At 45.6% G+C, this 13,376-nt stretch overlaps 1 protein-coding gene across 1 annotated transcript; it reads left to right on the plus strand.

Moving 5' to 3' along the window:
• The first annotated feature begins 9,026 nt into the window (after positions 1 to 9,026).
• LOC119430961 (nardilysin) lies at positions 9,027 to 13,171 on the plus strand. The gene has a single exon (XM_037698430.2). The coding sequence runs from the start codon at positions 9,422 to 9,424 to the stop codon at positions 12,983 to 12,985; it is 3,564 nt and encodes a 1,187-aa protein (XP_037554358.1). The 5' UTR covers positions 9,027 to 9,421; the 3' UTR covers positions 12,986 to 13,171.
• Positions 13,172 to 13,376: the final 205 nt, after the last annotated feature.

Here is a 13,376-nt window from a genome sequence, read left to right on the forward strand (position 1 = left end):
CCACCAACTGCTCTGAACATCGCCACATCCGGCCACATCGCCTGTGACATCGCCACCGAGGCTCTGTAGTCGCTGCGCATGCGCGAGACGTAGAGGTGACACACTCGAACTAGAGTGTACTAGATAATGGTCGAGTGGGCCGAACGGCGCTCTCCCGCTGAGGCGCCGCGTGTGGAAAAATTTTGCGAGGGCGCTGCGAGCGAACTGGATTGGGGCGGAGACGCGCTCCGCGGCATATTCAACGCACTTTCGCTGCGGGCGCCGAGGCCGATTGCGCATAGTACGCTCTTAAAATAGTGCTTTATTTCAACTGCAAATTTATGTTTACACCATCTTGCCAAACATATATATTTGAGGCATGGATTATACAACGCGTCGTCTTCAGTTTTGCTGTCGTTGTCAAGCGCGTCGTCTGCAAGCGAGCGCGCGTTCGCTACGCGGACGCTGGCGGCGCCCAGTTTTTCTCGCAGAACGTCTGTGTAGTACATTTGTTTTTATGTTTTAGTTGCTTTGGTGCGCTCATGACTCTTGACGGCGGGTACCAAAGGTAGTTTCAGTCAAGTGAACCATTGTTTTTAACACTGTCTTCTAAAAGCAACTGGCATCTCTGCAACATGAAGCTGCGTACGAAAATTTTATTATTGATAGCGTGTCATTTTACGCGCGCTTCTTGTCGGTGGATATTGATCAGGAACAATGATCGAAGAAAACAATAATAAAGTGAAATAAACCAGGTTTATTAGCTGCGTGGCGCGAAGAATGACCGATGTATTTCTACGTAATTAAATCAAAGGGTACATTGAGACTGGTACAAATGGTACAGTGAGAACTCCCGACCGTGCACGTTTGCATACGAAACACGCGTATTAGTGAATACTGCACATAAAACTCTTTAACGTGCACTACAACGGAAGCACACGGGCGTTTTTGCATGTCGCCTCCATCGAAATGCGGCCGCCGGGGCCGGGATTCGATCCCGCGATCTCGTGCTCAGCAGCGCAACGCCTTAGCTGACTAAGCCACCCCGGCGGGTATATATATATATATATATATATATATATATATATATATAAAGTGTTATTGATATGCTGTACGACGCCGAACAGTCGTTTCCGTACGAATGTAACGCATAACCGCACTATTGCAGTCTCAAAGGTGAGAGACCGATGCAAGTGCAGACTGTTATTCCGAATGATTGTGCTGCCGGAGAGTTGTGGCTGTTGCGCAGAGGCGCAGTTCCTGAGAAAATTAACGCAGGGGTGTTAATAAGTCCGGCTAATAAGCTGCTAATAATCCCTGCTAATAAGTGTAATAAGCTGTCATTCAATATAAATGCCCCGTTTTGGGGCAGCCTGTAAATCTGCTAACTTGATTCAGGCAAGGAAAACTTTTTTTTTGACAGTCTCACCATCTTTGAAACCCATTAAAACTGGGTGCCCCATGTGGTACCACACTTATGTTCTTGAACGAACGCAGCAGATCTACACATATCTGTACGTATATGTGAGGTATGCCGTTTCTCTAATTGCTTCATTATTGTCGTTATGATAGTGCGTCGAATAACTGAAAGCAGCCGTTTATAATATACAAGCTGCTTAGTTGAGCGGACAGACATTTGGGAATGGCATTACATTTATGTATGAAATATAGGATAAGCGTAACATGTTTTTCTCGGAAATCAGACTCGAGAATAATTTATTTTGTTTACACTCCAAGCAGAAAGACGAAGAACGCAGCCACCTGTCTTTGTTTTTTTTTTAGTTCAAACAAATTTCTGGGTTTTACGTGGCAAAACCACGATATGAGTATGAGGCACCCGGTTTAGATTTCCCCACCTGGGGCTTTTTAACGTGCACCTAAATAGAAGTACACGAGTGTTTTCCATTTGTTCCTATCGAATTCCGCGACGGATTGAACCCGCGAGCTCCAGTTTAGCAGCGCAACGCCGTATATCCACTATACCGAGTGTTCGAAATTAAGGTTTAGGGGATTTTTAAAAATCTCCTGTGGCAGTTAGCACAATTCTCATTGATGAGCTGGGTTATTCGAAGAGGCGGACATTAGTAGCACGAGAATCGAAACACCTATTCAACTTATTAACAAAATTGATTAATGAACTTCTTAGTTAATTACTTTACGACACATATTGCAATTTACGAATTGTAGCCGGTGAGGTTGCAAAACGCATCCACTTGAAATGAATTTCCAGAATGACACAAGAATGACACCGACCGCGATAAATGACCCCGTACCCATTGCTTCTGTTACGCGAGTAAGGCGGAAACTTGAATAGAATGTTGCGCTGCTGTTTTTTTTTTTTTTTCAATAACAATGCTTCCCGTAAATCTGAGTACCCGCCGCGGGGGCTCAGTTAGCTAAGGCGTTGCGCTGCTGAGGACGAGTCCGCGGAATCGAATCCCGGCCGCGGCGGCCGCATTTCGATGGAGGCGAAATGCAAGAAGCCCGTGTGCTTGCGTTGTAGTGGACGTTAATGAGTTAATGAACCCCAGGTGGTCAAAATTAATCCGGAGCCCTGCACTACGGCATGCCTTATAATCAGAACTGGTTTTGGCACGTAAAAAACCCCCAAAAGAAGAAAGAAATCTGAGTACAAGGTGCCGGATGGGGCAGATATGCTTTACTTGTTTGAAGCGGCAAGCAGAAAGGTTACATATGTTTCTCCGTTTGCGTTCCGCAATACCTACTGATGGAAAACTATATGCGGAACAATACACACGAGAGATACATGCTGCTTGAAGAACGAGAAAAATATTTGTTCTCCAAAGGGAACCGTACAATAACATCGTAGAATGAAAGCCGACACTGCGGCCGCAATGCACGGGCAATCACCGAGCGGCATTAAAAAATAAAATGAAGAGAAAGAAAGGCATTTGTTCTTAAGACATATATACATGTCATATTCGATTATGAACACCATTTGAGAGGTCTGAACGCAAATACCAGTGCGCGAAGTAGTGCGATTGACCCTGCCGAGCAGTATCGCCAGCAGTTTCCAACGGCGCGACCTTGATGCGGCCCAATCCAGTTCGATCGCAGCGCCGCCACAGTATTTTTCCACATCGGGCGCCTCACTGCAAAGCATGCGCCGCCCCAGCCGCTCGTCCCACTCGACCATATTCTAGTACACTCTAACTCGAACCCAGTCAACTTGCGTGTTGTTTTAAGTGCGCGAAGTTTAAGAAGTAGCAATATGGGTGTTCTGTGGTAGCAAGTCAGTGAAGTCTGAAGGCTCAGCATACATGATTTACCCGCGTGCCGATAGGTAAACCGCCGCTGTCAGGCATTTCACTGTTTGTTGACTGGCACCAAAGCGAGGGGGACAAATTGTAGAACCATAACAAATGAGACTGGCCGTATGCTTGAAATCATGGTAGCCATATTGGTAATTGAAGTACTGGTTTCCAGAAAATATTACGGCTATATGCTTTTGGATCACTACCGCCAAGCTGCATGTCAAGATTGCTGATGTAACCTGCTTTATGGTGCAGCTCATCACTGTGACACAAGTGGTTGCTGGTAATATTTGCAGATGAGGTGTTAAGAGGCAGCATTCTCTCTCTCTCTCTCTCTCTTTTTTTTTTTTTTTTTTTTTTTTTTGTGGTAGACTCCTACATATACGGCGCGACTGAAATGAGAAGTATGCAGACGCTTTAGTTTAAATATTGCCACGGCATATGCACAATTAACTTACACAATTTGTTCTCCTGTGAGGAAATATATATATTTCTGGCTGTGCACTTAATGCACACACCACATTCAAAGTGCACATCACAAAAATTTAGAACTAGCTGTTAATCGGTAAAAACAGTAACAACCACTATGAGAAACGAGGACCGGTCCTGTCAGCATGTGAGGGACAAATTTTTTTGCTGACCCGCCGTGGTTGCTTAGTGGCTATCAGTGGCGCACCGACAAGGGAGCGGAGGAATTCCGGGTTCTAGTGCTACTGGTGGCTATGGTGTTGGGCTGCTAAGCACGAGGTCCGGCCATGGCGGCCACATTTCAATGGGCGCGAAATGCAGAAAACGCCTGTGTACTTAGATTTAGGTGCACGTTAAAGAATCCCATGTGGTCCAAATTAATCTGGAGTCCTCCACTACGGCATGCCTCATAATGAGATGGTGGTTCTGGCACGTAAACCCCATAATTTAATTTTTTTTCCTTACATTTCAGGGCCCTTGTTCACAAACAAAATGTGATAGAATTTTTTTTAATAGCATATTTCAGCCAATCTTGATGCATATTATTTGTGAAGGTGCCCAGCCAATGGCAGATATGACAATTGCTAGAGAAAAGCTTTGGGAATACAGCCCCAGATCACAGGACATTTTAACTTTTAAATTACTGTATAAAATATTCATTACACAACATTTATAATATCATTTCGTTGCTGTATGCTTCAAATCTAACCTTGTGCATTGATAATCAGGGTTGCAGGAAGAAAGGAAGCGGTGCTGACATTTTAAAATTGGTATCTTAAAATTTCTGGAATTGATCGAGCAACAACCAATCTTGGACTACAAAACTCAAGCCTGGTTTGTTAATTGCGAAATATGGGAAGAGCTATTCCATGTTGCCACAAGCCACCAGTACAAAATGACCACTTGTCTATATACTCCGTTTCCTGGAGGCATGCAAAAAGCCCCTTATATTTATTGATAGACACTTATGTAGAGCTCTGTGATGTCACTGCCTGTGAACACACAGGAAGATACAGCACAATGCAATACATGTATCAAGCTAACTTGATCAAATGTATGCAGATTATAGAGTTTAATCTCCTATTTTTCAATATATATTTTCAGTTTCTCAATATCCAATCACGGTATTGTTCCTTGCCCCCAGAAAGTGGGAAAAGTATGGTCTCTTAAGGCTGGGGCTTCATACTAGGCCTAGGAGAGTTTTAGAAAATAGCATATATTGCTTTTTATAGACAGTTTATTGCAAGGAGGCTGGAATATAATTTTATTTTCACTCTAATATTTAGCTCTAATTTACTCTAATACTTAGCTCTAATTTCACTCTAATATTAATAAAAGCTGCTGGAGAAGATGGAATAACAATCGATTTAATCAAGGATGGAGGAGATATACTTGAAAAGCTTGCAGCCCTTTATACGCAATGCCTCACGACTTCAAGTGTACCAGAAAGTTGGAAGAATGCCAACATTATACTCATCCATAAGAAGGGAGACGTTAAAGAATTGAAGAATTATAGACCCATTAGCTTGCTTTCAATACTGTATAAAATATTCACCAAGGTAATTTCAAATCGAATCAGGGCAACACTTGACTTCAGCCAACGAAGAGAACAGGCTGACTTCAGAAAGGGATATTCTACGATGGATCATATGCATGTCATCAACTAGGTAATAGAGAAATCTGCAGAGTATAATCAACCTCTCTATATGGCTTTCATAGATTATGAAAAAGCATTTGATTCAGTAGAGATACCAGCAGTCATAGAAGCATTACACAACCAAGGAGTACAGGATGCATACGTGAATATATTGGCAAATATCTACAAGGATTGCACGATTGCACAGCAACCTTGGGTCACCACAAAAAAAGTAGAAAGTTACCTATCAAGAAAGGGGTCAGGCAAGGAGACACAATCTCTCCAATGCTATTCACTGCATGCTTAGAAGTATTGAAGCTCTTTGACTGGGAAGGCTTAGGAGTGAGAATCAATGGCGAATATCTCAGCAACCTTCGGTTTGCAACCTTGCAGGAGGAGGACAGATTAGGTCGAGCTCTCCGTAAATGCTTCAAGCTTTCCTTGGGTCTCCTGTTGTCCATATATCCAATGAGCGCCTCATGGCCCTGGGAATACACAATACCACAAGATAACTCGTAGAAGCGCGAGAGTCGCGTAACAGGTGCACCTCATGAGAACGGAAACAGGCTGTATCTTAAGACTAATGGATATCACTCCCCTGACCGCATAGCAAGATCGACTCGACATTCTCAAGGAAATAAGACAACACAACAATGTTCGTTCCTTCCCCAGAGACATGCATCTGGAATATATGATCAAGCTCGTAGAACACGTAGAGCCCAATACCTATCGAGAACGTACGTGGAGCCCCCACCCCACCACAATCTACGTGGGCATGCTGCCGGCCCCCAAAATGGCGTAACCACAGCAGCTCCTGCTCGTCCAACGTTAGACAAGAAGCAATGGCATCCGTCAAAACCACTGATCCAACTTGCGCGGCAGAGGTGGCCATCGCCCTAGCCATCTCTGCCCCTCTCGGGCAATAATAATGAAAGATTCCCAAGAGGCTTGCCGAAATTTTATCTGAGGCAGGGTATGTCGCCAGGCCCTTCGCATAATCGCGAAACATCCGCCTGAAGCGGTGCGGATAATATTGTTTCCGGGTCCTAGCTGAAGGACAGACCGGGGGGAACACGTCGCTTTGTACACGTTAGCCCGCGATAGCACGCGTTAGCCCCCCGGACCCGGGGAGCACCGATCCCCTTCACCCCCTTCACTGCGCACGACCTACAGAGAGATCCTGCGCGAGCTTCGTCTTGGCAGGAGTAGATTCCCGGCTCCTCACCCCTCACTCACCAGCTTTTACTCCAACAGCTCCACACAAACACACTCTTGGTCCCCGTAACCCTACACGTATTACCCAGGCATTTATCCAACACCACAATACCCGCACTGCAGCCGCATGAGAGATTTACTCCACACGCTGGGGTCCTGCACACACAATCTCGAACTCAAAGATATGACACCTAACAACAGATCCACGGCACAATGGGAGGCCACCGTGCTCAACCCGGATATGAATTGCCAGAAATGGCTCACGGACTGGGCGGTGAGAGCAATACGTACATCGGCCAACGGCCCAACCATCGTGACTCATCAAAAATACTCACTACACCAATAAAGCTTTTCTATCTACATATCTCTTTCTATTCGAATAGTTAACCTATTAACATTAAAAAAATGAAAACAGAGTTCTGAAAGAGTGCTTTGTCAGATGAAATTGCTGCCTTTAGTGTCCCAAATCTATAATTAAAAAAAAAAGCATCGAAAATAAGTCGAGGTTTTTTGTACACTTAACGAGCGCATCGCTCATTAAATGTGCGTAATAAATAGAACTACAAACCTACTTAGTCAACAGACTACAAACACGCTTACTGCAGCTGTTATGTAACAAATCTTTTAACCACATGCCAAGGTATGATCGTCCATTGGCCTGAGGAGCTCACCTGGACGTTTCTGGAAGGAGTGGTCAGGTGCCAAATTTACAATGCTTCATAAGAGCTGTTTACCATTGGCTGGTTGCCTTTGCTAATATGTCCAACATTGCGATGCGCTAGCACCTGGCCATTATGAACAGTTCTAGCGTAAGAACTTCTATATTAAACCCGACGTGGCGCTTAGTAGCTTTGGCTTTGCACGAAGCACGAGGTCTTGGGATCAATATCCCGGCTGTGGCGGCTGCATTTCGAAGGGGGCGAAATGCAAAAACGCCCGTGGGTCGTGCATTCGGTGCACGTTAAAGAACTCCAGGTGGTCAAAATTAATCTGGAGACAAACGCCCGTGGGTCGTGCATTCGGTGCACGTTAAAGAACTCCAGGTGGTCAAAATTAATCTGGAGACCCCCACTACGGTGTGCCTCATAATGAGATCGTGGTTTTGGCACGACTCGAGACCCCCTATGGCAAGCTTTGCCTTCAGATCTTGTAAGAACACCCGAATGTAGTAGTAATTGTTCTCGCATCGCTATTAGTCGTATGTCTTTTTTACACTCTTATGCCCCCGTTCCTGCGTTGAGCGTCGGTGTTGATCGAACGAACAAAGCGAAGCATGAAAGAGCGAACGCGGAGCGCAGCGGGGGATAAGAGACTGTGATAAGAGCGCGAGGAGGAAAGCGGAGGAGAGGAGGAAAACGGAGGAGGCGAGTATGGCGAAAGGGTGAGGAGGAAAGCAGAGTGCCGCAGAAGTGCTCCACGCATGCGGCCAGCGCGTCCACCGACACCTGATATGGAAACAAACGGCTGGCGTGGGCATGGACCCACTGCGCATACGCATTTCGCCAGTGCCGTCGCCGCTAGAGAATGCTCTCCGCGCGAGCCACAGGTTGCCGCGTTCACGTTTTATTTCTGCACAATGGGTGACGCAACCGGTGGAAATGCTTCGTCTGCCGCTGCTGCTAAACGATCGAACTGCCCTAACAGAGCTCGGCGCCACCACCGAGAGGACCCTGTCGTTCAGAATGAAATTATTTGCCACATTATATCGCGAATTCAAAACACCTAAACAGCTGCGCTCAAAATTCGCAATAGGGATCGAGTATCGTAATTGTCGGTGAATTTTTGATGATGGAAATTATTGTCTTATTAATATGAACAATTTTGCTAGAGAAAAGTCCTTTGTTAGAGATAGATTTCGGGTAATAGTCCGAGTGTATCGCTGAATGCTTCGAAATCGAGCTGCCCAAGACGTTTGGTGTACCTGAGTAACTGGTGTACCTGAGCAACAGAACATCTCAGTTGCCTCTATCTAGCCTAGCTGTGTTGCGGATAGCAGTAATATGAGTGATAGACAAAGCAAATTAGAAATGCAGCTAATGATGTTCGGTCATATATCACGGACATACATCACGGATTTGGTTTTTAGATAGCTTTGTGGATTTGGAAGTAAATGGCACCTGGTGGTGATTGGATCAAATGACGCACCGGTGCGGTTTGTCGACGATGTCATTAAACTACGTTATTAATTTGTTTCATGTAATGTGTGCTTGATTAACAGAAACAGACAATACATCTGCTAGAGTTTAGCAGCAACATGTGTTTTTCAAATCCACGTCACAGCGACGGCCCCCTCTGAGTAACAATCGCGAATCTTAAAGGCCATAATTTCGCTGGCTGCATGTGGCGGAAAAGGTTGCGGGAGCCGAAAGATTTTGGACATGGCAGCTGCGTAGCTTCGAGCCAATCTGAGGTGGTAAGCATCCAGCAAGAGCCAACGCAAGTATTCATAGCGCGAGCCAAGGAGCCGGCCAGCTTGGCTCGCGGGTCGTGGTGTTCTATGGTAGCATTCAACCATTCAACTGCCGGCTCGCCGTATGTATTCGTCAAAAAGCAGAATATGCAGTTTTTCTTCGATCTAGAGAACACCGTGTTATGAACGCGTGAACTGTGATTGTGGGCATGATTCGTAAGTGAAGAATCGATGCGCTGTTCAAGCTTATGACCCGATGTGGAACTGTCTCTCGCTTTTTCGACAGCACTGCGACGTTGTGCCATTTGGAAAACTCTTGCTGACCGTGCAACATTGCTCTTTCGATATGTGCGTGAACATTGCGTGCTAAAAGATCGTCCAAGCAGACATATTTGCTTCTTGGAATACCTTGCGGAAATAGACTGTGGGCGTGTTACGATGGAAGACATTGTCAAGTCACCGAACGATGCTAGGCAGTACAGGGTGATTACGCTGGAAAATGGTCTCACCGCGCTGCTGGTGTCCGATCACAAGTCGCATCCACTGTCTCCGTTGTCCTGTTCCTCGTCTAGACATTCTTCTTCGTCACGGCAGTCCATGTCGTCACCTGCTAGCTCAAAGAAAGGAAGCCACGACTGCCTTGCTGGAGCAGAAGAACTACCGGAAGTGAATTTTGGTGAGGAAACACATGTGTCCTCGCTTCCGAAGATCAGCATTGCATCTTCTATAGCAAACTACCTCAGCTCTGCCAAATGCGAAGATGTTCCACGCTCGAAAAGTCCGCAGGAGGAGCACCTCGAGACAAACACCGAACTTGCCTCTGGGTCCTCGAGCCGACCTCAGTCGATGGATCGACCGTTTTCAGACGGCACTTGTGAGGAGAGCATGAGTGAGGACGATATAAGTGTCCATGGTGGAAGCGAGAGTGAACCTGAAAGTGATATCGAGACAGGACACCATTCCCGTGCGGATAGCAAGCAGCACGGCAACGTGAGGAAAGAAAAAATGGCAGCGGCCGCCCTCTGCGTTGGCGTTGGAAGCTTCCATGAACCGGAGCATCTGCAAGGGCTTGCACACTTTCTTGAGCACATGGTCTTCATGGGCAGTGACAAGTACCCACGTGAGAATTTCTTCGATGCTTTTCTGAACAAGCATGGAGGTAGCGACAATGCTTACACCGAATGTGAGAGAACAGTTTACAAGATGGAAGTGCACCAGAAGCATTTGCACCGAGCTATGGACATATTTGCCAATTTTTTTGTCTCACCGCTTATGAGGAAGGAGAGCATGGAAAGAGAGTTGGAAGCCATTGACAATGAATTTCAGCTGGTGCTTCCTTCCGATTCCTGTCGTCTTCAGCAGTTACTTGGTAGCGTTGCCCGCGAAAAACACCCTATGAGGAAGTTCATGTGGGGCAACACAGCTTCCTTGAAGAAACTGCCAGAGAAGGATGGCATAGATGTCCACGCTGCATTGCGCACATTCTTTGAACAGCATTACAGCCCAGCACTTATGACCCTTGCTGTGCAATCAAGGCATTCCCTGGATGAGCTGGAACGCATGGTCAGAGAGATATTTTCTGCAATTCCAGTACGTAAACCTATGCCTGAACTCTCAAGCCTTCTCTCTTGTGAGCCATTCCCATTGGAGCAGTTTGCCAAGCTGTATAAGGTGCAGCCTGTTAAGAAAGTGAACAATGTCTCACTCACTTGGGCATTGCCATCCCTGCTTCATGAGTATAGAACAAAGCCTCTGGAATACATTTCTTACGTTGTGGGGCATGAAGGAAATGGTAGCATTCTGGCCTATCTGAGGGACAGATCCTGGGCCCTTGGCCTTGTTGCAGGAAATGAGGGAACTGGATTTCATCATAACACCATTTGCTCCTTGTTTAACATCACAATCTCCTTGACTGAAGAAGGGCTCAAAAATGTTGAGGAGGTGATCACAGCTGTCTTTTCCTTCTTAGCTATGGTGAAGAAAACAGGCCCTGTCAAGAGTATCTTTGATGAAATCCAATTAGTTGCTGACAACAACTTTCGCTGGTGTGAAGAGGAAAGTCCATTGGACTACGTTGAACGACTTTGTGCTAACATGCAGCTCTACCCACCAAAGCACTATCTAGATGGTGAAACGTGCCTGTTTGAGTATGACCCTGCCTTAATTCAAAAGTGCCTGGACCAACTTATCCCCTGCAAGGCCAACATCATGATCATCTCCTGCCGCTACCAAAAACAAGGCATCTGCACCAAGAAAGAGCCATACCTTGAGACACCGTACTGCACCCAGGAAGTTCCGCTAGAGTGGCTTTCAGCATGGTCCAACCTTGTACCTGATCCATATTTTGAGATCCCTCAACGAAACAAGTACATTGCCTCTGACTTCACCTTGAAGGAAGAGAATGAGCACCAATCAGAACTGCCGGTCAAGCTACATGAAGATCGGCGATTTCGCCTGTGGTACAAGAAGGACACGAAATTCAATGTGCCTAAAGCTTGTGTGTACTTTCAGCTGATATCACCTGTCATGTATGTGTCTGCTGAAAATGCTGTCCTTATGGACATCCTTTGTGACACTTTGCTCCAGAACATGAGTCAGGAAACTAATGCTGCTGTGTGTGCATCCCTTGACTTCACAATATCAGTGAATGAGAATGGTCTCATTATAAGAGTTGTGGGCTTCAATGAGAAAGTGCCAGTGCTCTTTGATGTTATTTTGCACCATCTAGCTGCCTTTGAAGTGAAGCAACAGCTCTTTGAAAACCTCAAAAAGCATCTGCACAAGCGTTACTACAATTTGTTCATGAAGCCATCGCACCTCTGCACAGACACTCGTTTCTCTGTTCTTCAGCAGTGCCACTGGTCAAACATAGAGAAGCGAATGATCATCAAGGATGTTACTGTGTCTTCGCTGCTCAGTTTTGTGGAGCAGTTCAGGAAACAGCTTTTTGTTGAAGGCCTTGCTCATGGAAACTTTACGGCTTCTGAAGCCATTGCCCTGGCTGAACTTGTTGTGAAAAAACTTAATTGTACCCCTCTTCCCGCATGCATGATCCCAGAGTCTAGAGTGATGCAAGTTCCACTTGGCAGTCATTATTGCAGAGTTGCCTCCTTTAACATTGCAGACCACAATTCGATGATTGTGAACTACTACCAACTTGGGCCTGGTACTGTTAAGCAGCATACACTTGCAGAGCTTATGATTGATTTCATGGAGGAACCTTGCTTTGACATCCTGAGAACCAAGTCACAGCTTGGATACGATGTTAACTGTTCGAACAGGAATACTAATGGTATTGTTGGATTCACAGTTGGTGTGTGCTGCTCTGCTGAGAAGTTTACTTGCTCATATGTCGATGAACAAATTGAGCTCTTCCTCTCTATGTTTGCAAAAAAAATTGCTGAGCTCACCCAAGAAGAGTTTGCTACGCAAGTTTCATCACTAGTGAAACAGAAAAGCTGTTCTGACCTGTACCTTCAAGAAGAATCTGACAGATACTGGGGAGAGATAGTTTCCTTTGACTACCTGTTTGATCGTCTACAGCGAGAAATTGACTTCCTGAAAGCGTTGACATTGGAGGAATTCAAAGAATGCTGCAAACTGTTCCTCCCTTTCAAGCACCCTGGAGAGCCACATCGGCGAAAACTCTCAATTCAAATTGTTGGCTACGGAGAGGCAGCTATTGCAGAGTCCAAGCCTATTGGATATCCACCCTCTCAAACTCCAGCGTCCACCACTGGTGACATCCACAACACCTCTGCTGAGGGCAAAACACTTTCCTACCAACGATGCATTGAGCACATGCACAATGTGCACCCCTGGAAGCACCCCAAGCGCCCTCGGGATCAGAACAGCACTGAAGAAATCAGCAGTGAAGATTTGACCTATGCTTTGCAGTTCCTTGAGTCAGTGGTCGAAAAACAAGAATCGGTGTATGTAAATGACATAACAGTCTTCAAACAAGGGCTACCTGCGTACCCTGTTTGTAGGGTTAGGTCCTGAAGCTCACTTGCTACACACCACTTGGCCTGCCACTTGCACAGTTCTGTACTGCAAGTGTTGCTTAATGTGTGGAAGTATTGCCTTAAAATGTCAACCATGCAATGCTCCAAACTTCGTTTCTTGCATTAATGTATGCCTGCCAGTGCAGTTATTTTTAAATAAAAGCTTTGAACTTTCTAAACCATGTTGGCTGTGAGCATTGCATAATATAGTCGCTTCTGCTATATGATAAAGTGGTGCTCTTCTGGACTTTGCCTTGTGAAGTCCTGAAGATTTAACCCTGTGGCTCAGTGTTTCAGTCTGAAATTTCCTGGTTTGTTATTCCTCTGAGAGGACACATTATGATAGTAAAATAATAAATGAGTTTGGAAGGTGATTTTGTAGCGTTAGC

Source organism: Dermacentor silvarum, chromosome 1 (assembly GCF_013339745.2).
Source record: "Dermacentor silvarum isolate Dsil-2018 chromosome 1, BIME_Dsil_1.4, whole genome shotgun sequence".
Lineage (NCBI taxonomy): Eukaryota > Metazoa > Arthropoda > Arachnida > Ixodida > Ixodidae > Dermacentor > Dermacentor silvarum.

Excerpts from the sequence above, each read along its gene's own strand:
- LOC119430961 (XM_037698430.2), top strand. The coding sequence starts at position 9,422 with ATGGAAGACATTGTCAAGTCACCGAACGATGCTAGGCAGTACAGGGTG.